This window comes from Scedosporium apiospermum (genome assembly GCF_000732125.1).
Source record: "Scedosporium apiospermum strain IHEM 14462 chromosome Unknown SEQ_SAPIO_0085, whole genome shotgun sequence".
Classification (NCBI taxonomy): Eukaryota; Fungi; Ascomycota; class Sordariomycetes; order Microascales; family Microascaceae; genus Scedosporium; species Scedosporium apiospermum.
Genome location: NW_015971786.1, coordinates 693,595 through 715,869, shown reverse-complemented (window position 1 = coordinate 715,869; position 22,275 = coordinate 693,595). Strand labels below are relative to the sequence as shown.

The window sequence follows — 22,275 nt, the reverse complement described above, 5'->3', positions numbered from 1 at the left end:
GTAACACTAAAGAGTAACCCCAGAGGGTGAATCGGTTCTACAGACCGCCGAACAACAGCATAACCTACTCCACTGCCCATCAATCCCTTCTTTCGCTCCCTCTCTCTCGTCCTCCTTGCCTGCGATAACCATGCTAGAGAACTACCCGCTAGCGTTGCCAGTTGCCAGCACACTACTGCTGTTATGGCTTCTCTACCATGTGATCGCCTTCCTCCGATTCAGATCCAAGTACAACTTTCCCAATCTCGTGCCTGGAGTACCTTTGTTTGGGAACATGTTCCAGATACCGACGGACACGGCAGAGCGGCGCCTCTATCTCCACAAACTGGCTAAAAAATACGGTGAAATGTATTTTTTTTTTCCCTTTCCTATTCGCTCATATAGTCAATGAGAGACCCCAGACTCATGGCTCTTTCTCGTCTAGGTTCACGCTCAAGGTTGGCTCCAACTATTGGATCTTCATGAACTCTCAGCGCGTTACAAACGAACTCCTGGACAAGCGCGGGGGGAAGTACATATCACGAGAAAAACTGCCCATGCCGGGCGATATTGCCTCTGGCGGCAAACGGCTCGTTTTCATGCCCTACGGCAAACTCTGGAAGTGGGAGCGAAAAGTCATCCACGAGATCATTGGCCCCGGAAACCGCGACGTGTTTGCCCCTATACAGGATATCGAGTCGAAAGCCCTGCTCTATCAGTACCTCACCGAGCCAGGCCTCTGGAACCAGGCCAACGCCCGATATGCCAACTCCCTTATTATGAGCCTTGTGTACGGCCGAAGGACTAAGCTGGGTGACCCGAGTGTGAACAGGATTATCGACACAAGCAACGAGATCATGAAGATGTTTGAGCCTGGTTCCAACTTGATCGATTCCTTTCCGTTCCTAGCGCGTATCCCTCTCCCACACTCCATTCAGCCGTGGCGGTGGTGGGGAGACAGTGTTTACAAGAATTCTCTGACGTAAGTTACCGCGTTGCACTTCAGCTGATCGCTGATTAACCTTCGAATAGGAACTTCTCCGCTGAATTTGAGGGTCTGGTAGAGCGGCAACGCCAGGGCAAGGATGTGACCTGCTTTATTTCCGAGTTCCGAAGGCTCGGCAGAGACAAATCACTCGACTATGAGTCCATGGTATTCCTCGGGGGAACCCTCATCGAAGCCGGTTCCGACACCACACGTGTGGCTATGAACCAGCTCATGGCAGGCGCCGCATTGTTCCCTGAATCAGTAGCGCGTGCACGTACGGAGCTAGATGCAGTATGCGGTGCCAATGCTGAGAGGCTACCAGATGCGAGCGATATTGCCAATCTGCCGTATATCAAGGCCGTAGCCAAGGAAGTTCTTCGATGGAAGTAAGCGACTCTGCTCCGAACACTACCTGGTTGTTCGATTTAGAGACAAGCTAACTAGATTCTCCAGCATATCCTTTCCTGAAATTGCTCATTCGCTGATCGAGGATGATACCTTCGAAGGGTATCATCTCCCAACCGGAACCAATGTCATCTGGAATAGCTGGGGTGTGCATATGGACGATTCGGAATATGAACAGCCCGATAGGTTCTGGCCCGAGCGGTTCCTGGATGAGAATCTGGATAAGCCGATCAAAGGCCACCTCGCTTTTGGAGCCGGTAAGTCGAGAGGCCCTGGAATCTCTATTGTCGTTTTATTAAGCAATGCTCTTACTACTTAGGCCGCCGCATATGTCCCGGATGGGTCATCGCCAGCAACAGCCTCCACTTGTTGATCTCGCGCGTCATGTATTGTTTTGATTTCCACACAGTCCCTGGGCATCCGATTCCAGTTGGAAAGCCCTTTGATGTTGGAATGGAGAAGGCGTATGAGGTCACGATCACACCTCGAAGTCCAGCTCATGCGGCGCTCGTTGAGAGGGAGTGCGCCTCGGCTGCAAACATTGAGTAGCCGTGGAAAAGATTGGCTGCTCTAGTGTTATTGTCAAATATATCTAGCAAAAACTTGCAAACTTTTGGTCACCGAAGCATGTATTTAAGAGGATAAAGCTGCTCTTCCGTAAAACGAGATGAACTACTCTTCAGTTTACTACTGTTAGCTCCTAAAGATGGAACCACTGAGTAAGCACTCCTGCCTCTACCATCTCCTATGTGACTTCCAGCACATGAAGATGAAGTGTAATACGTTCCTAATACCCTATCTACGAGACTTAGCACCGACTTGTTCCGGCAACCATGGCGCGACTCCTTGGCGGGCTTGAAAATCGGAGGTATCACAAAACGTCGGAACGGAAAACCAGTCTAGGTGGCCTATGTATTCATTTCAATATTGTTTGTTATATTATACAGTTTACTGTATTTTGTCTTATAAAATTATTTGTTTAATCTGCACGATCAGATATTCATTTAATATAGTTTATATAGAATTTTAGGTACGAAAGTGAAGCTACGCGCAGATTGTGCTTCCTTGGTCTCTTTCCCTCTTTAACCTTACCAAGGCTCGAGGGCGAAGGACTAATTCTAGGAAGCACCATCGCTTTCCATGGACTAAATCCTACTATATCATGAGGATCACTTATACGGACCTGGGCGGCATGCGGCGATGAGATGCGGTGGTGAGATGCTGCTAAGGAGCTTCCTCCCTCAACAAGTCGCAAGGCCGATCCGAGTGATTGTCTTCAGCTAGAGCGCCTCGTTGCATTCGATACTGCTGCACCTAACTCGAGAGAGATCTCAAACGCACTTCTGTTGCTATTACACTCGAGACTTGACCGATCTTTGTTTGCCACATTATGGGTAGATTCCATATCAAGCAGGTTATTGTTAACTCAGCTTTGGGTCAGCGTTTTTTTTAAGAACATGGTAGGTTCTCGTAATATAATAGTCGAGTGCATGTATGAGCCGAAATGGCTTAGCACTTCTCCATTTTCTGTGTGGCAAGTCGAAGATCATGGCGCCGAATCAACTACGAGATTGTGCAGGGCAAGTTCGCTACGTTGTTCGCCAGGTGGTTCGCCAGGTGGTTTGCGGATATACCTGGGAAGTAACAAAGGGATCAGAGAGTGTTCCGCCTCAAGGATCTGGTATAGAACTGCCTATTGAAAGATCATCCTAAGGCTTTTAATCCGGCTCCTCGAGATTCCAGAAGAAGAATGATCCGATGGTGAGCTCGGAGGTTCCGGCCCAGGTGTGATAATAGTACCCCCGTGACCGGATGACTGTATAGAAATTTCGTCAAGGTGGGCTTGCCGCTGCCGGCTTTCCCAGACACCCAATATATTCCAGAGTCCGGTCGAAGCCACTCTGCTAGGTCATCCCATCCTGTGTCTTCATTTGGCGGCGCCAGGGCTTGAATGATCCGGGATGCGGATCATTAACCGTGATCCTCCTATCGTCCGTACAACGAAGCCAGAAAACGTCCAAAACGCTCTGCTGGCGAGCTTTCACAAAGCTCTTCAACAGCCTGTTTTACAAGATCTTCGCTGTCAGTTGCGTCACGTATGATGTGCAAGGCCCTGATATCCGTTACTTTAGCCAGGTCATCGCTGGTCATCTGGTCTTGCCCTTGCTCAGTGTCTAGGAAAAGCTGATTCAGCCTCGAGGCAAAATGTGATAGTTCCTGAGTGAGTTTTCTGAATTTTCCCTTATCAGTACTTATCCACCGGAGTTTTCCGGAGACTGCCATGCTAGACTGCTTCTGACTTGTGAGAATATGCATGGTGTCGAATTCCTGAGTAACTTGCCCATTCTTGCCTTGCCATTGCCCGCGACTCGTGTCTCAAAAGTGGTTGAAGACTGATGAGCCTTTACCTGACCATAGCGACCCTGAAGGGTCGAGCTCTCATTCATGAAGCGTCGAATGCTGTCTAGAATGCGAATGGCGCCTGATTCGGTGGAAGGGCATCCAACCTTCGATTGTAATGCATTTCGAGCAACTGTACACGATAGGCCTACGAGGGCCTCGGAGTGAGCATGCTAGCTTGGGGGGAATTCGGCAGCTAATGGACTGACTGTGTAAGGCGTTCTTCCTCTTCGTGACTATCAACATGCTGTGGCTTGCGCTCTTCCCTTCATCCTGCCTGGGGCTAAGAACGTTCTGCTCGGCGAAATAGCTACGCTGTTTGGACGTGTGAGGCACTGTGAAGTAGGCGCTACGATTATCTAAGAGAACGGCGCAGTGGCTACTGTTTGGGATGAGACTTGAGATGAAGGCCATCTCTGCCTAAGAGCAGGTCAAGGTCCGGTTTTTCCGACGGTATGATCTGACATCATGAACTTGCCACGGCAGACCCCGCGTCATGCTTCACGTGGTCGCGTTGCTCGGGACTTTGCTCTGACGGCGTGAGAAGAAAAAGGAGCCCCAATGGTGGAACAACAGAACCAATTGGGTGAGAATACGATCACCGTAAACTTTATTTTAAATCGCTTTAAATTAACAATGACACTTAACCCTTCCCCGGGTCATACAATCTTGGCAGCCAACATCTAAACATAGGGCTGAATCCATTAGGCAGACACATGCTTCGAATCCCGTAGCTTGAACCGAGCCTTGAAGTGAGTATAGACGAACCACGTACACGTAGTCTCCATTGGTTTGTCTGGGTGCTCCAGTGCGAGATCGAATTTACGGACAATCTGAGGCAGAACTTTCGTCATCTCGAGTAGGCTGATGTTTCTGCCGATGCAGGTTCGAGAGCCGGCTCCAAACTTGAGCGAGCCTGTCAGTCCTACGTCTATTTTTCACAGGCACATTGTTAACGTACCGCAAACATCATGGACTCCATGATGCTGGTCTTCTCGTTCCCAATCCAGCGTTCTGGCCTGTACGTTTCCGGGTCTGGGCCATAGATATTCTTGTCATAATGCAAGGCCCATGAGTTCACTCCAACTTCAGTCTGCAAGCCTTTAGTCAGTAGGAAAATCATGATGCGGGGTAGGGTGGTCCATACTCCAGCGGGGAAATAGTAGCCAGACATCTCTACGCCACCTTTGGGCACAACACGAGGCAAGATAGTCCCCACAGCCGGATGAATACGTAGGGTTTCTTTGATGACAGCTTGGAGATAAGTCAGGCCCTGGGCTTCCTGGAAGGTAACTGGATCAGAGATTCGGCCCTCAGCAGCCTGCGAATCGATCTCCTCGCGCACCTTCGCCAGTTTGTCAGGATTAGTGTACAAGTAGTATAGCGCCGAGCTCAATGTGATAGCAGTGGTGTCGGACCCAGCTCCAATGTTGCTGGAACACGCATCCATGATGTTAGGCATCTTGAAGCTTCCTTGGGCTTCCCTATCAAGTACTTTCTTCAAGAATGTGTCGTACTGCTTGGTGTCCTTGACTGTTGAATGCTTGTTCGCCTCACGGCTCTTAGATATCGTATCAACTGTGTAATTGATCAACACCCCGGTATTTGATTTCTTGCCGAGCAGAGAAGTCAATCCAATAATCCACGGGACGAGATCTGGGACGACGCCCATGAAACCCAAGAAGTCGTTCGCCGTACGAATACCTGAGAGCATGCCGATTCTGTCACCTTCGTTCTCCATCATATCAAAACTCTTGTTGAACTGGTAACCTAGTTAGCGATTTGACAAGGTCTAGTAGGACCAACGATGTAGAGGCCTTACAGTTATTTCACCAATAACATCGAAAGCGTATAATTGGATCCACTGAGGAACGTCGATCAGACGCCCTTCTTCGGCAAACTGGCACAATTTTCGGATGCACACATGATTTATCTCGTCGACGGCTTTCTCGTAAGAGACCATGGATGACATGGTGTATAGAGGCGAGACTTTCCTCCGTCTCTCCCTGTGTAGTTCATGGTCCTGTATCGCGAAGATATTTTGGTCGTCACGCTTGGGGCTAAGCAGAGGCTTGTAATAATCGGCCTTGGTAAACTTGCCCCCCAGCTCGTAGATAGTCTTGACGGCCGCTGGCTGACTGAAACTATAGCGGTTGGGTCCGACTCGAACAACGGGGCCTAATCGAGTAATTTTACCGTTAATCTTTGGGTTATTAAGAAGTAGGATAGGAACAACGCGACGGACCATATTTCTTGTGCAGACGGATGTATTCCTGGTTTGAGTCACCTCCCAACACCATGCGGTATTCCCACCAGCGTGTTACCCTGGCGAGAAATGGGCCAGGAACCCTTCGCAAGGGCGAGATGAAACCCGACGAAAGGGCATGCTTCAGGCCTCGTATGAGTGTCATCGTTGGCTAATGGCGGGCCGGCTGCGGGAATGACCGTAGCGACGCACTTGACAATAGCGAGCTCTAGGCCTTGTTTTAGCCTCAATCAAGCAAGTCGGAGGTCTGTCGTGCCCGGAATCTGCAATTACGGATTCCCCACGCCAGTAGTTATCACTTGACCTCTGGCAAGCCACACAGGTGGGGTTGCCCCCTTGGCAAGTACATTCTATTGCTACTTAGCGATTCCCACTTGTCAATTGCTGGTAGGATATCCGATCCAACCACCCCGCCTTGTTACTACCTCGAACGTCGCGGGTTTGAACCTCATGTCTGTTGCCCGAGACCCACTTCCCCACCGGCGCCGGCTGGATATCTCGCGTTAGTCCAGTCATATTTTATCCCCGCACATGTGCTGACGACTCTCCGCTGACCCTAGCCTTCTCCGAACAGGGATATCGGGCAGCCCCCCATCGCTGGTGGTGTGGGCCTGGGCAGGGGATACGGTGCTCTCCCGACATTAGTTTTACCTATATCAGGAACCCTAGGCTTCCATATCTGCATTGCTGTTCTGGATAGTCGACTTAGATAGTTTATAAAGTCCGTAACAAGGGCAAACTCAATTACAAAGACAAGATGGTTGACTACACCGCCGAAGTCGATCAAATCTACGCCGCGCTCCCCGACCAGCCGCAGCAGACCGACGAGCAAATCGACAAGGCGAAGAAGACGATTGAATTATACCTAGCCACCTTCAAATACTACGACTACGAGAGAACCTTCCAGCTCGTAGACGAGAACTACAAACAGCACAGTCAGATGGTCGGGGATGGCCGGGACTCCATCATTGAGGCGTCAAAGATTCTAAAATCAATTGCCGCGAAGAAATGGACAGGACCCGGCGAGCCGCACCTCAAGATGGACTTTAGAAGGATCTTGGTGGATGGGGACTATGTTACTACCCAGATCTTGTCTACGCGCTGGCCTGGGGATGCTGGTGAGCATGTCATCGACCTTTATCGATGGAAGAATGGCAAGGCCGTCGAACATTGGGATGTTATTCAAGCGGTTAAGCCGGAGGATGTCAAGCACGGGAATGGGGTAGCTTGAAGCCTTTCGCAGTGTATATTGGTCTGGTAGTGATATCTTTGCCTCAACACGAATGCTGCAAACACCTTTCTGGCAGGGAACGCTATGCTCTATGGGCGTTCTACCTAGACCCAGTAATTCAGATTGTCTCTCACAGCGCGGGGAAAAAGTCTGGTGGTGCGTTGCTTCTAAGCGATCAACGCAATTCTTCAACTCATTATGCCAGCCGATCTAGGGTGGCAATGCTACCTATCTCTCCAACCCTCCATGGACACTAGTGGGGGGCGGGGGAAGAGCAGAGTGACGAAGAGCGGGGCCGAGTGAACCTGGAGACCCCATGGGGACCCCATGGGGATTCTCTTGCAGGAACGTCCTTTGTGTGCTATGCGAAACAGTTTCGGTGGGTGTGAACGTCCCAGGTGGGGCTTGCCACGAGTCTCCAGTAAGCGATTGGTGGCTTTGTTTAGCGCCAATGGCCACCCAGCTACCCATCCTTAAAAGTGCGCTTTGGTACCAAACTTGTATCTTCCAAGTTCCCACTGCCAGAAGCGTATTCGACACTGCCATGTTGCGGAGGATACATTCCTCCTCAATATTTTAGCTTATGGGGAAGTAATAGCAAGAGTCTCTTGCAATCTATTGATAAACTGCGATCTTCACCCGAATTATCTTGAGGGATCGAGGCCCGTGTAGAGAGAGGGTGCGCGACAGACCCACGGGAACCAGGATGAGGGGTTGGCCCTAAGCCCACTATCAAGTTGAGCTACAAGGACCCGACGTTATCATCTATTCTACTCCAGAAATAATCACACCGCAAAAGAAATGGCAGCATCGGTGAAAAACGTCGTCCTAATCGGTGTAAGTGCTGTTTCCGGGATATATGTACCGTAACCGTGGGTTAATCCAGAGTCAGGCCAGCGGTAATCTGGGGGTTACCGTACAGGACTACCTCCTTGCCCAGCAAAACTCGCCACTTCGCATCTCCATCCTGACGCGGAAGAACTCCGACGCCGAGTTCCCTGCCGCCTTCAATGTGATACGTACAGACTACAGTCCTCCGTCCCTGGAGCAAAGCTTTAAGGGGCAAGATGTGGTCGTCAATTTACTACCCCCCGAATCCACGGTATCCCACGAGAACGTCATCGATGCGGCCGTAAAGGCAGGTGTGAAGCGCTTTTTCCCTTCCGAGTACGGTGTCAGATCATCCCACCCGGCTTTCGCCGAGGGGCCAGTCATCACCAAGAAGAAGCGACTCATCGTTAAACATTTAGAGAAGACACAGGACCGGATGAGCTGGACAGGTCTGCTGTGCAACCCTTGGATCGACTTTGTACGTTTCTCTGTCCCCCCAACTTGCTCTGACATTCATCGAGGGCTTGGTCCGGACAAGGGCAAATCGAACTAATCTTTGCATAGTGTGTTATCGATGGACTTTTGGGCTACGATCTGAAGAACCGGGAAGCGCGCATTTACAACGGTGGTGACGTGCCTTTCTCCACCGGCCCCCGCGAACTAGTAGGACAGGCTCTCTACTCTCTTCTCACCAATCCAGAGCAGTTTGAAGGAGCGAAGAACCGCTACGTACACTTGGCGTCTTACACCGTCACACAGAATCAGGTGCTCGCAGTCGTGGAAAAGTTGACGGGAGAGAAATTCAAGGTCCATCATCTCACATCAGAGGAGGTCCTCCCACAAGCATTAGAGGAGGTGAAGAAGGGTAAGAATTGGGGCCTGGCTTTCCACGTACAGTCAATTCTCTTTGGCCCAGACGCCAACGGCGAGTTCCCTGGCGATTTTCGGCCGTTGGGAATATGGAATGAAAAGCTGAATCTGCCACCACGGGACTTGGAACAAGATCTGAAGGCTCCGCTATCTGGGAACTGGAAAGGTATCATTCACTGGCAGCCAATGGAGATTCCGAACTATAATCTGCCTAGTATTTAACTCCCAATAGGCTCGTACATAGAAGGTTGTCTGATAAGTGGCGCTGACCGAATTTGACTGGTGTCACAAACTCGTCTAACTACGGGATCCGGACAATAGGGGCACTATTCTACATAGCCTAGCTCGAATCTGATGGACGATGTCTTTGTGTGTTCATTTGCTTTCCTAGAGGCTGATGCGCTCTCCTGCTTCAATTCATTCGTGGCAGTCAAATGCCTACATCTCCCATTCAAGCACCACTGAATCCTCGATGGCCGACGAATGTCTCTGATGGGTCCCACTTGTTCCTGATTTGAAGCCATTTACTCAGCGCAGAATCCGACATGACCTGTTATCACCCCCGGTTAGCATGCATCTTCAGACGGCAAAGAGCGACCAATGCCGAACTAGCCTTTGGCTTTCTATGCTTCGCGTTGAAATGGGCCACATAAACACCACAGGAGACTGTATCGGCCTTTGTGTACGCGTCGAGGAGCCATTTATCCACGGCCGAGTCAAACTTTGCATCCTTCCAGCAGCACATAGTCGAGACATAAGTCTTCTGGGGCAAGCTAAGGGCTGTTTCTGCTTCATTGGGGTAGTAATCCATTGGGCAGAATGTACCGGAGGAGAGCCGAGAGGGTAGGTCGTATAGAGCCGGGGTGATGGCCTCGATGAGCTGGTGCATTTTTAGTAGTGGGATTCGGTCAGACGGTGGGCAAGGCGAGAAGGATAACTTACTGCATCGTCGGAAACTGTGGGATCTACCAGAATACTGTCGACATTCCATCTCTCACCATTCCCTTGCGGCTGGAAGCTTTCCTGGATGGCCCAGAGCTCCTCCCAAGTTCTTTCGACTAACGGGATGGTGCCGACGACGTAGCTCTTGAACTCATCCGGAATGACGTCCCAAGGGCTTGCTAGAACCTTTGCCTCGTCGAAGGAATCGGCAAATATGGACTCGTTAATGGAAAAAAGGACTCGCTTGCTGGCGGATTCATGACCGCCGTTCGGATCGTCCTTGTCCGCGTAGAAAGTGCAGTAAAACAGATCCACGCCATATTTAGGCACTTTACTCGAGGTCTCGAGCACCCATCGGAGAAATGGCTTAAATATGTCAGTCGAGTCAACAATGATAGTCATGTCGAAGAGCTTCCGATCAGGAATCGTCCTGACCCAGATCCTGGTTACGACTCCAAAAAACCCCTGCCCACTGCCGGGGGCTGCCCAGAACAGGTCAGCATTCTGTTTCTTGTTTGCAATGACCACTTCTCCCTTAGAGGTGACTATCTCAAGCTGCGTTATCCAGCTGTCAGCAGTATAGCCCCAACCACGCAGGAAGCAGCCCTGCCCGCCGGCAAGTAAGAAACCTCCAACGGCGACGGTTCGGGAATGACCCGCGGAGAAGAACCTGCCAAGAGATCTGAGGTACTTGGTCACAGCCTCGACTTTGTGGCCCGGGCTGACGGTGGCGATCTTGGTTGCAGCGTCGTATTCAATATCCCGATTCAAGTTGCGCGTGTCGATGAGAAGACCGCCTTCAAGAAGCGCACTGCAGAAGAACAAATGCCCGCCAGAGCGGACGCCGACTTTCCAGCCGTGTTCGCGTGCCCTTTTGATTGCAATTACTACCTCAGCAGTAGTCGTCGGGCTAGCTATCTCGGCAGGATGGATGTCGGGAACACGCTCGTTGAAGAACCTGCGGCGAAGCTGATCGTAACCTTCAGATCCTCGGGCGACAGTGTTGAGTCGCGTGGCCATGACGATGATGAAGCTGAGAAGGGATAATGATTCCTTGGATTCTCTATTATTTCTTTTTTTTATCGAAATCTCATCACAAGCCGTTAAGGGAGTGGAAATGCCTTAACACAAACCTCTGCATAGTGAGTGGTGGGGGACTGAGGTCGCAGCGGTACACCTGAGTGGGTATTATAGCCATCAAAGATGCCACCCTGAGAAGTAGGTGGGTTGTAAGACTAATAAACATTAAGGCAACACGTTCTGGTGGCGCACTCAACTCACTGGGCCACTATTCTTTTCCCTGTAATTAGGCCGAAAAATACTTATTAGTTATGGGCAAGTTGCAGTATTATGTGGACAATTTTGAGTATGATAACATGGAAATAAATCTACTTGACGGCAATTCTCTCCATGGCCTGTGAGCTATCTACTTCTACCGGGCAACCCTTTTATTCTTACCCACTGGTACCATAGGTCATTATACCCATTGGATGCCTGCGGCTTTTCCGAGCCCTGGCTGCCGCTTTGTCTTCGCCGTCCCCTTTCCTCGTTATGAACGCATTCGCTCGTGTGCTATGCGCTAGTTTGCATAGCAGGCTCGACGCCGATCTTCCCCAACTGTTTCAATAGCAGAAGTCAGCATATTAAATAGCAGCAGCAAAGGCAGCCTCCTAATGAACGATGAGTTGTAATGCTGACCTCGGCAATAACATCGTATCCATAGACAAGGGCTTGCGCGGCGGGGTCAATCCTGAGGACCAATATCAGAAACGGCAGACTTCCTGGGGAGCCAGTGACACATACCAGTAGAATGGGTATCCGGGCTGCTGATCGTAGAGTTGAGATACCGCAAGCTGGTCTCTTGCCTCTTGCTCTGGGCCATCGGGCAAATGGTTGGTGTGTCTCTAGAATGCGACGTTTCAATCAGCTGGCTCCTTCCTCGCTAAGCCTCGGCCGCGTAAAACCTACCTGCTTCATGCTCCACTTTTGCAACGCGGTGCTGCGGGGCGCTCTCAAGCCTTGGTAGATCTTCAAAGCCTTTGGCAACTCCTCTCGGCTTTGCACCTTGGACAGGAGGATTCCCAATGCGGCACCATCCTCGAGCGCGGAGCCAGCTCCCTGTGCCATGTATGGTAGCATCGGGTGGCAAGCATCGCCCAAGAACACTACGGTGGCCTCTTCGTTATACCATTTCTCCAGCTCGTCAACTACGTATTACGCTAATGTTAGATCGAGCGGTGGAGCGTGCTGTGGGGCGACTCACGGTGCATCAGCTTCCACTTCTCTACTTTATCGACCTGGGACAGGAACTTTTGCAATCTGGGATTGATCAGTTGTCTGTCGCACTGGGGGAAGTTGACGATCTAACTCACAGCGGATCCCACTTCTCAAAAATCACTTTCATTTCGGAAAGATCGGCAGCATCTTGGTTACGTCATCCAGTAAGTCGTCTAGAACTAGAAGGACGATATTGGCCATGGTGTTGTTCCTGAGGGGATAGTAGATGGCATGGCAATCTGGGCCGGCCCATAGGCATACCCTAGGTTTCTTCATGAAATCTAGCAGCTCCCGATCCTTGATATCTTCCGATTTAAGGACAATCCGGTACGCTAGATCGCCCGTGTTGATAGGAGGACTGGGTCTACCAAGAACGGCAGACCTTGCCTTGGACCAAAGTCCTACCATAGTTTAGTTTGGTGACGAGACGCACGACTAATGGGGGACGCATGCTCACCATCTGCGGCTATCACCAGATCTCCGGTGATCCTCTCACCTTTGTCCGTGATTAGTTGCGGGATCGAAGGATCCACATCCGTCACCAGAGTACCGAACTGAAATCGGACACCAAGACTCTCGACCCGATCGAACAATGCAAGCTGCAGATCAGCTCGATGCATGTCCCAGTAGTACGACCCGTACATCGCCAGCATCTCAGCCGCAAAATTCTGGCGTTCGCCCAGAAGCTTGCAGCCGTCATACCGACGGACGAGGAACTCCTGCGGGCTGGTCGCCAACTTCTCGAGGCTAGGCTGCAAGCCCCATCGGACAAGCAGTCAGGTGGCATTGGGCGTGAGTTGAAGGCCGTCGCCGACCTGGTAGAAGCGTCAATACCTGGCGTGTAGCTGACACACTTTCGAGCAACTCAGCTCGGTTAAAACAGGCGCGGATTCAACAACGAGGACATCGTGGTCGGATGACTCTTGTTTTACGGATAGTGCGACAGCGAGTCCACCGAGCCCTGCTCCAAGGACAACGATGGTAAGGAGCATGACGTGAGTGGATAAAACTGAATTGATGTTTATGCAAGGATAGAGTCAGCAGTGCAAATGCGGTGCAGAGCCATTACAAAGGGCCTAACCCTGAAAGCTGGATATATGGGATTGCCGATCGAGAGAATCTTCAATGTGGGCATGGCTTTTACAGCGGAGGTTACCGGTTGATATTCCCCACCCAGCGCTGTGACAAACCCCACTCCACCCGGACTCGGGGCGCTCATAGGGGTGGTGCCATGGTGGGGAGTTACCCACGCTGGTGGATGTCCGACAGAGCAACTCGGCAATAAATACGCAGTTTGTACCAGCTGCTCAAAACCCGATTCATCTACGCTTGGTTCCCCTTTCTGGTGTGTATTTCCTTGTAGAATTCGAGCCGATTTCCATCAAGTTACGTCCCAACAGGAGCTTCCTTCCATTTCAAATACGGTTTTGTCAGTATCGTCCGGTCCAAAATCGACTAAGCTTTCGAGAATATGTCAACGCTTGCTGGAAAAGTTGCCTTGGTCAGTGGCTCCTCCGTAGGGCTAGGAGCTGCCATCTCCCGGGAGTTATTCAACCGCGGAGCCTCCGTCGTTATCAACTACCCTCATCCCGGCGAGAAAGCCAACGCGGACAAGGTCCTGCAGAGTCTCGGTGTACCCAGCAGAGCGATCGCCGTCGAAGCAGATATGTCAACGCTAGAAGGACCGCGGGTACTGGCTGATACCGCCGCAAAAGCCTTTGGCAAGATCGACATCTTGGTCAACTGCGCTGGGATCACCCGACCGGTGTTTTTGGACGATCCCGACGACGCAAAGGTTGAAAACGCATGGCATGACATCATCCATGTGAACGGGAGAGGCGTTTTCTTCCTCACCAGGGCTGTCTTGAAATACCTCTCACGCGAGAACTCGCGAATCATCAACATTGGCAGTTCGATATCTCATAGCCCCGGGCCGGACACGAGTATTTACGCAGGCACCAAGGGGCTGATTGAGGTGTATACGAAGTGCTGGGCGATAGAACTGCCTCGCAAGTACGGATGCACCGTGAATGCGGTGGCTCCTGGCCCTGTTGGCACCGATGGATTTTACACCGCCCCGAGTGCCGTGAGAGAGGCTTTGCAGCCCATGGTTGACGCTACGCCTGTCGCTGCACGGGTGGGTACGCCAGAGGAAATAGCTTGGCTGGTAGCAAGCTTGTCTGAGGAGGGGGCAGGTTGGGTTAATGGCGCTTACATACCTATCAATGGCGGATCTAGCTTATTCTAGCCGTAATTAGATTGGGGGAGTACATGACATAAAATTGAACGGTTAGCTGGCTGCAAGTTGGCTGGGAATATGCTATCGGACAATTATAAATATTATATATAAATATTATATACATTTTACTACAAAATGTTACAAGCGACTAAGGGGTCTCCACGTTCCGTTCCGCTTTAACAAGAGGTTTGCATCACAAACTGTCCCTTCTACTCACCATGATCACAAGGGCGTTCTTATAATAGCTCTAAATCATCCTCACGATCACACTATTTCAGGTAAATGGTCACTGTTTCGGCAATAATAGCACTTGTGGCAACAATCTTGAGCCACCTAAATAAAACATTTTTAATTCTCAGTCTCGTACGGATTGTATTTTCGTGCCTTACATGGTAGCATAGCCACACAGTATCGACAACTTCTGGACATAGAGAAATAGCGTCACTAAGAGATTTCAAAGAATGTATTGGCCCTTAACTCCCTGTCCCTTTGCAGTCCCTGTGACTAAGTTAAATATCCCTCTCAGTGTCAGTATCCTCTTGCCCCGCCGGAAGTGTCGATGGTGTCATTTGTTGTATCAGTTGTCTTGTTGATCGTGCGTATTGGCTCCAGGTTCATGTGTAACTTGGGGGGGAGTTCGTATTCCACCGGGGCATCCACGTGCATATTGAAGCTATTGCGGGGATCAATAACAAAGAAGGAGAGGATGAAACCGACAGCTGAGACTGCTGCTGCCGCACTCCAGATGCCACGGAAGGCAATACGATAGGCCGTTTTCAATCCAAGAAGCCCGGCAGCAATGATCTCATCACTAAGGCCTGGAATACTTGCTAGGGCTTGTTGATTGCTATTAGCTAAAGCATCGATAAAAGCCGGTAAATTGTCGACGGAGAGCCCAAGGGGAAGAACTCTGTCAGCTATTTCTGGGCCGAGATTTTTCGACAATAGGGAGTTGAGGATAGCAGTGTAGACAGGAAGAGCTACGGAGCCTCCTAGAGATCTCGCAGTCAGGATCAGGCCACTGGTGACGGCAATAAGACCTTGTGGTGTGCTAATCTGGCCGGTCGTAACGGCAATGACAAGGCCGAACCCAAGACCGAAGCCCGCCAAAACCGTAAAGCCCCAGATCGCCGCTGATTGATCGAGCTTCATCGTAGCCATACATGCTTGTAGAGAATTGTAGTCAGTGATAAGCGAATAGGCTAAGGAGCAAACACTCTTACCGAAATAGATGATAAAGAGTCCCATTCCAGCCAACAAAGGCGGCCGAACCCTCTTCGTCTTTGCAGAGTAAGCGCCACCAACCACGGATGCAGCCATTCCTCCAATGAAGATGATCGAGACTAAAACCCCAACTTTGAATTGGTCGCTCTCAAAAATGAGCGAAAATTCTAAAGGAAGAAAATTATTGATGGCAAAGAATGTGAATCCTTCGACAAAAATAAAGACGAGCGCAAGGGCAAAGTTGCGGCTGGTTTCAAAAAGACCATGGTGACAGAATCCTTGTCGCTTTTTCACCTCCCAAACGACGGTGACGGCGATAAAACAAACGCCGACAACAAACGTACTAAGCACATGAGCGTCTTTCCAAGAATAGGGATTATTTGCCCATGTTAAGCCCACACTGAACAGAATAATTCCGATAGAGAATAGGATGTATCCTACCCAGTCCAGAACCTTAAGCTTCTGTTGTAAGCTCAGAGATACTTCCAGCGGCCGTTTGGGTGGTTTGAAGAGGAAGAAGATAGCAATAAAGTTGATCGCGAAAAGTCCAGCGCCAATGTACCAGACAACTCGAAAGCCTTCGGCACTTTTCTTCACAAGAGTGAAGCCGACAAGCAGTGTAAATATTCCTCCAAGAGAATTGAAAATATTGACTCCGGCTTGGGCGAGTGGTCGATACCGTCTCGGTAGGATCTCTGACGCAAAAGTATACAGCAACGAGGACGATCCTGATCCTACGCCGACGAGCAGGGCTCCAGCGATGGCTATGGTCATCGAAGTCGCCCTACTTATTAGAATTGACCCAACGAAGCAGAGGGCTGTGCAAATGAGGATAGGCAGTCTTCGACCCCAAAAATCCGACGCCTGCGCAATTGGGGCTGCCGTGAACGTGATGCAGATGATCAGGCCTTGGGGAATCCAAATGTACTTGTCGTGCCCACCAACGACGGCGGCCATGTTTCTCGGAAACTGATCTCGATATAAGGAAACTCTGCCAGTGCACCGAGAGGAGGGGGGATGCTTACCGCGCCAGTGGCCACGATGGCAAGGACCTGTGCAAAGCAACCACACACAATAGACTGGATTGGAGTTGATTAGCCCTGTGCGGCAGTCGCTCGCCAAAGTCTTACCAGATATACTAGAACACATTTCAAAGTCAGGCCGTGGTAGTTTTCATCCTCATCTGCAGTGAGGAGTTCAACCTCAACTGCGTTGAGCTCGCAGGAGTCATTCTCACGCTCCTTTGACATTGCTTGAATATCGATGGCTAATAGTCTTGGGAGGTTAAACACACAAAAGTTGCAATGTTAGGTAGGCGATGGAGATGCGAGAAGTTAGGTGCCCCCGACTCTTTACATAGTTTGAAACCCGCACCGAGGCAATGGAGACGGTCTCATTAGTGCATAGTTGAGGCCGGGATCTGGGATGTACGAGTACTGAACCGGGGATCTAATCCTAAGCTCTGGGGTGGCGCTAAGAGTGGCTCAAGCTGTCCCCACCCTACATACTCGGCCATCATTGGCTGCGAAGAAACCGCAAAGCTGCTGTCCTTCTAGACGCGAACAAATGGGTGACCGTTTGTCTCGACAAGTTGCAAGCTCTGTGGGGTCCGGGAGCTGCCATCGCATGCGATGAATTGTGGTGGAAAACTTGATCTGAGGCCAATACCCTCCTCTTTCGTTGTTGGAGCTAAGCGTGCAGTGCCCACCAATGTGGGTCAATGTTTAACTACGCGAATGCGGGGTGCAGAGGTAATGTGGCCCCAGGCAAGGTATTAGGGCTATTCTATCGTGCATGGGTGTTGTCACATCCGTGTGTAGACGGCAGCCCGAGATAGGCCATTACTCGTTTAGTCTCAAGAATAGTTTGTGTGCGGAGATGACTACTTGGTCCCTCCCCTGAAGTAAACTTTAATAGCCCCCAGTCGTGTACCACCCACATACCGACCCCTGTAGTCCACAAAGTGATCCCAAGAATGACATTCGTGGTTGAAGAAGGCTACATTCACTGACTGCTTGGAGCGCGTCGACAAGTATTGCCTTCTACAAGATACCGACCAGGGCGTTATTCAGTGGCGACTTCAACCCGACAGGGGGCTAATACTTACCCCAGCGACCTCCATAGTGTGGCATCGTTCGTTAGCACTGGCGGGGAAGTGAACTGGTCAGGAATTAAATAACAAAACATTACCGTCTCGCCTGGAAAGGCACCGCCTGCGGTGGCACGTGCAGTAAATGGCTATTTACTAGATAACCCAGACGAAATTTGGCATTACTGGATCAACCCCCGTAGGAAAACCCTTTACAAGTATTGCAGACGTGAATTATCGTGGTGCACGCTTCGACTCATTGAGTGGATTGCCGGTATAGCCCTTGAATATAACCATCGGAACTAGTAGCCTTTTGAGCTTCATACGTGATAAGTATACCTGTTCTAATCTCCTTATATTGTAATGCAGAGCTCCTAGCCTTAGGCTTTATGGCCATCACGGAGGATTAGAAGATCTTTGCTCAACCTTGGTTCAATGAGTAAGATCATCGTCCTCTGTGGACAAACATTCCCGTGGTGGCATACCGCAAAAGTCGATCCAATATGAGCCCCACCTTAAGAAGCTTTGCTGGCGGGTGCCACACGTACCCACCCGCGCCGCAACCTGAACCTACAGGGGTTGCTGCGCTTGGCCAGGCCCTTCCCAGATTCATGGCAGTCATTTGACCTGCAGCGTCGTGCCCACAATATTTTTTCCTTGGGAACAAGTCCATGGGGCCCAGTGCTAGCGATTCGCAATGTTCAGAATAGCGTAATTAATTTCTTCGACTGGGACCGGACTGTAATTCGGTCAACTTTGTGATCTGCACTTGTGAGGCTCGAGACCTCTCACCATACTGCGCCCGCAGCTTGAAGTGCGCTATTCTCCAGAAGATAAGATCGTTAAAATTGATCATTCCTTGCCAAGAATGCCATAGAACTCGGCCAATATGAATGCAAATGTTTACTAATCAACGACTTGTGTCGGAACACGCTTGGGAGGAGGAAGGCAGAGAGTCTGGTAAGATATAGACTTGGTGATATTATAAAATCTATTAATCATCTTGAAATACTCACCCCAGCTTGAGGGTATTCATGATTGGGAGAAGTGAGAGACAAGTGCGAGTTTTCGGAGCCACCGGGAGCCAGATCTACTAATAGCCCTCGGTTTGATAGGACCATCACAGAGAGTGTCGATCACACTATAGAATTAACACCCTGTTCTAGAAGAGGTCTCTTACTTTTGCCTCGGCCTATGCTTCCCCTTCGTATAGTACGGTACAGCCGCCGGATACTCATTTATCGGTGAAGGGCGCACCCAATCACACGAGATCGTCCGCTTCGTAGGCTCCCACACATCAGCAGCGCGAATGGGATTCACCTCTGAAGGTGTAGATCCGTCCAGCAAGGACATGGCAAGCACAGAGATAACAGTATCAACTTCATTCTCTTCGGGCACCTGAATCAGGGCATCTATACGATCGTAGTCTGCGGGGATAATTCATCCCCCAAGGTCAGCCTCTGACGAAGGACTCACCTGGTGATCAAACTATCGATGTATGGGCACGGAATAAACGCGATGGTTATAGTTTCTATCAAGGACCTGCCAAGCTCACCTTCCTACTGAGGATGATGGGCCCGTGTCTTCTGGCACAAACGATGATCTCCCTCCGCAGTAGTGCGGTCAATATTACCCGGCCGGCCTGCGATAGCTACGACAACTATATTTTCGTTATGTTGCGAAGTTCATTCTAGTTGATCAATCTACTAACCGCCCAACGGATAGTCCTCAGAGTCTTTTAGATTGGTTCAGTAAGTAAAGGCGAGATCATTATTAAAGAGAATAAAGGTCACCTTAATCTCGTGGCCTAAGAATAGATTCGGAGCAGGTGCACCTCTGGCCGACAGGCTGTTAGGACAAACTAAAGGCGCAGCCGTTTGAGCAAACCCGTCCCACCGGGAGTTTCGAGCCCCAAGTATCCCGCATCCTACATCCTAGGCAAAGACAGAGACTATTAGTCTTCCTCTTCCCCCTCCTCTTCATCATCGAAGGTCTTGCCATAGATGTTAAAATATAGCCCCGATTGATTCCCAAGCCCTCGAATGAAAGCAAGGTCGTCGGGAAAGAAAATTTTCACATAGAAGCGCTATATTTGCCATGACATTGGATCTTATTAGACAGGACATATAACCTTTATCAAGGTTTAGGGGGAAGAGGGGGTGCTTATACTTATCGCCTGATTACATCTAGGAATCGGGATTACTATTCTAAGGAGACGTCTATGTCTCTACGTAGTCGCCAGCTGAGATGCGTATGAAAGCTGTTAGATGAGAGGAAGGTGGAGAGTATTCCGCTTCCTCGTATCCCATTGTAGACCTAGACGTACTCTGAATTTTTTAAGCTATCTTTGCTGATTCTATTCCCCCCCTTTCCCCAAATGTACTTTTCCTAGTTTCCCAATAGCTCTTCAGTACCGCACGAAAATGAACGTCTAGTCTTGAGGTCTCCGACATCGGTTGCCCGGCGCCCAGTGAATCGGCCCATTCCCCAGTCAAGACTCTTAGGCCATGCACAGGAACCCTGAGAGTATTTTCTTGGAATATATCTATCGATGTAGGAACCTGGTCGCTCATGCCTCGATCAGCAGTTCCAATCGTACACCAGAAACCCCGTAAAAATGCCTCTCGTTGTTGCTGCCTACATAGCGGCCACCGAGCCATTAACTCTGATTGAGCAAAGCAAAGCAAGATCGTCTTTTGGGCACAAAACTGTTCGAATTATACCGAAATGAAGTGTGGTGTATATGGCCCTCTTGAAAGGATCCAGATGTTCCGATGGTAGACCAGACCATACTGGTCCTTTCAAAATAGCTTCCTCCGAGTGGAGAGCTATACCTGAGATACGTAATATACGGAGGATTATTTCCGCGGTACGGGTACGCTCGGCGAGCACTGGAAAGCGTGTCGACACTCCCTGGCGGGGTTGATGAACGCGTCAGACTGCGACTTCTTCGTTGTGCTCGAGGAACAAACGTCAGTCGGGTGGCATCTAGCCCGTGGTGGGGCTGCCGTGGAAGTATCAAGCTAAGAGAATGGCGGCGGCATCATGAATTTTCCTCGTAGTCAACTTCAACATCGTTGTTTAGAATAAGTCGACCTGACTTGGTTCCGTCTCATATTCCATGGTTGAGTGGATACCGGTTCGTACTAGATTGACCGGCGCCGTCCCTGAGTGTAAGACCATGAGGGGGGTTGAGGGCTCTGGTTCTTAGCAGCATGGCTTATGCTCCAACCCCGTCCGGTCACACTTCCGATTGTGGGCAATTTGACGGAATAGATGTCTGGAGTTGAGTTCCCACTAGCCGTGCGAATGAGGACTCGGAGGGTCGGTATACACGCGGCGACGATAGTAATGGATCCCTCGGCGGCGTCCCAAATGATGGGGTCGACAGTGCCATCTGTGTTAGGCAGGTAGAGTGCGGTTAGAAACGCGAACTTGGTCAACGGGGTCAAGAGTCGAGTTGTTGGGAAGGAAATACATAGATCATCGGTAAGCATCCGGGGAAGCTTGGCTGTTTTGATTATTGTCGTGATTCCGGCACTATTCAGGGCTCGCGTTAGTCCTGTTTCCTCGACTTCCTCTAGTATGGTGGCGTGACACACAATATACCCATGCTCATAGCAATAGCAATACCAAATTTTTCCCGTCGCCTCATACGGAGACCAATGAGGATCTTCCAGGGAAGTGTAGCGAGAACGAAGTCCATAGTTCCGGAGTAGGCTAGGACACATGTCTTTTAGTATGGTCGCCGCTTCTACGGCGGATGCCCTTTGCGGCGGAGAAAGCACATCAATTGATGTGAAGAGCAGACTTACCACCGGCGAACATGCTGTAGTACACCACTGTTTTATGGTCCCAGCACTTACCCGGCACATCGAGGTCCCACTGCTTGGAGAGGGGCCGGCATTGAGTCCACCCAAAGAGGGCACTGAGGCCCAATGCAATATTCACGGTGGCAATGATGATCCACAAGAGCTTTTTGATATAGCCTTCGGTGACACGGAGAAGGGTGATGGCAAACGCGGTTTTGGTCCAGGCAATCGTGATTATACTAAACGTAAATCGGACCAGGGTTTGGATGACAAAATCGCGAAGATTTGAGGGCGGCAGATCCCAGGTGTGCTTCCCATAGCCAAATGCAAAGACCAGATTCGTCGTGACGCCTGATTGTACAAGTAGAAAGGCCTTAAAACGGGTTAGCACCGATGGCAGGGTTTACCGTCAATGGAGGAAGCGGTCGAAGAGGACCGTACCCAAGAAGCGATCAAGATATAATCGTCCCACAAGAGACCGCGATTGCTGTAGAACTTGCAAAATACCCGTAAGCTAAGGAAGAGAGAGGCAAACCCCATTAGAGCCCAGGTTGCTGCAATGAGGCTGGGCCCTTTATCATCGTGAAGAAGCCGATCTAGTCCCTCAGGGGTCCACGCCGCTTCCATGCTCAATTCGTAATTTAACAATTCGGGGCGAAGACAGGCCGATGGTCGCCGCTCTGTTGAAGAGGCCAGAACAGATTGACAGTCATGCTTGGTAT

General features: G+C 50.3%; 6 protein-coding genes and 3 pseudogenes across 6 annotated transcripts; 4 read left to right on the top strand and 5 right to left on the bottom strand.

Annotated features, from left to right (window-relative positions):
• Positions 1 to 130: 130 nt before the first annotated feature.
• Positions 131 to 1,921, top strand: SAPIO_CDS2212 (uncharacterized protein; the record flags this gene model as incomplete). Its single annotated transcript, XM_016785301.1, has 5 exons — positions 131 to 348; positions 425 to 961; positions 1,012 to 1,353; positions 1,421 to 1,629; positions 1,692 to 1,921. 5 exons carry the CDS (start codon positions 131 to 133, stop codon positions 1,919 to 1,921), a joined length of 1,536 nt encoding a protein of 511 aa, XP_016645179.1.
• A 2,555-nt stretch (positions 1,922 to 4,476) lies between these two features.
• On the bottom strand, positions 4,477 to 6,183 carry SAPIO_CDS2211 (Pisatin demethylase; the record flags this gene model as incomplete). The annotated part of the gene is made up of 4 exons (XM_016785300.1): positions 4,477 to 4,677; positions 4,734 to 5,534; positions 5,595 to 5,950; positions 6,018 to 6,183. 4 exons carry the CDS (start codon positions 6,181 to 6,183, stop codon positions 4,477 to 4,479), a joined length of 1,524 nt encoding a protein of 507 aa, XP_016645178.1.
• Positions 6,184 to 6,795: 612 nt separating this feature from the next.
• On the top strand, positions 6,796 to 7,269 carry SAPIO_CDS2210 (annotated as a pseudogene; the record flags this gene model as incomplete).
• Positions 7,270 to 8,070: 801 nt separating this feature from the next.
• On the top strand, positions 8,071 to 9,192 carry SAPIO_CDS2209 (Uncharacterized protein; the record flags this gene model as incomplete). Its single annotated transcript, XM_016785299.1, has 3 exons — positions 8,071 to 8,106; positions 8,156 to 8,578; positions 8,665 to 9,192. 3 exons carry the CDS (start codon positions 8,071 to 8,073, stop codon positions 9,190 to 9,192), a joined length of 987 nt encoding a protein of 328 aa, XP_016645177.1.
• Positions 9,193 to 9,494: 302 nt separating this feature from the next.
• On the bottom strand, positions 9,495 to 10,932 carry SAPIO_CDS2208 (uncharacterized protein; the record flags this gene model as incomplete). Its single annotated transcript, XM_016785298.1, has 3 exons — positions 9,495 to 9,520; positions 9,628 to 9,850; positions 9,913 to 10,932. The coding sequence occupies 3 exons, from the start codon at positions 10,930 to 10,932 to the stop codon at positions 9,495 to 9,497; spliced, it is 1,269 nt and encodes a 422-aa protein (XP_016645176.1).
• Positions 10,933 to 11,484: 552 nt separating this feature from the next.
• On the bottom strand, positions 11,485 to 13,181 carry SAPIO_CDS2207 (uncharacterized protein; the record flags this gene model as incomplete). The annotated part of the gene is made up of 8 exons (XM_016785297.1): positions 11,485 to 11,529; positions 11,611 to 11,662; positions 11,716 to 11,816; positions 11,881 to 12,119; positions 12,176 to 12,275; positions 12,451 to 12,590; positions 12,647 to 12,941; positions 13,044 to 13,181. 8 exons carry the CDS (start codon positions 13,179 to 13,181, stop codon positions 11,485 to 11,487), a joined length of 1,110 nt encoding a protein of 369 aa, XP_016645175.1.
• Positions 13,182 to 13,660: 479 nt separating this feature from the next.
• SAPIO_CDS2206 lies at positions 13,661 to 14,437 on the top strand (annotated as a pseudogene; the record flags this gene model as incomplete).
• Positions 14,438 to 14,956: 519 nt separating this feature from the next.
• On the bottom strand, positions 14,957 to 15,580 carry SAPIO_CDS2205 (annotated as a pseudogene; the record flags this gene model as incomplete).
• Positions 15,581 to 20,887: 5,307 nt separating this feature from the next.
• On the bottom strand, positions 20,888 to 22,180 carry SAPIO_CDS2204 (uncharacterized protein; the record flags this gene model as incomplete). Its single annotated transcript, XM_016785296.1, has 4 exons — positions 20,888 to 21,281; positions 21,344 to 21,461; positions 21,557 to 21,904; positions 21,961 to 22,180. 4 exons carry the CDS (start codon positions 22,178 to 22,180, stop codon positions 20,888 to 20,890), a joined length of 1,080 nt encoding a protein of 359 aa, XP_016645174.1.
• Positions 22,181 to 22,275: the final 95 nt, after the last annotated feature.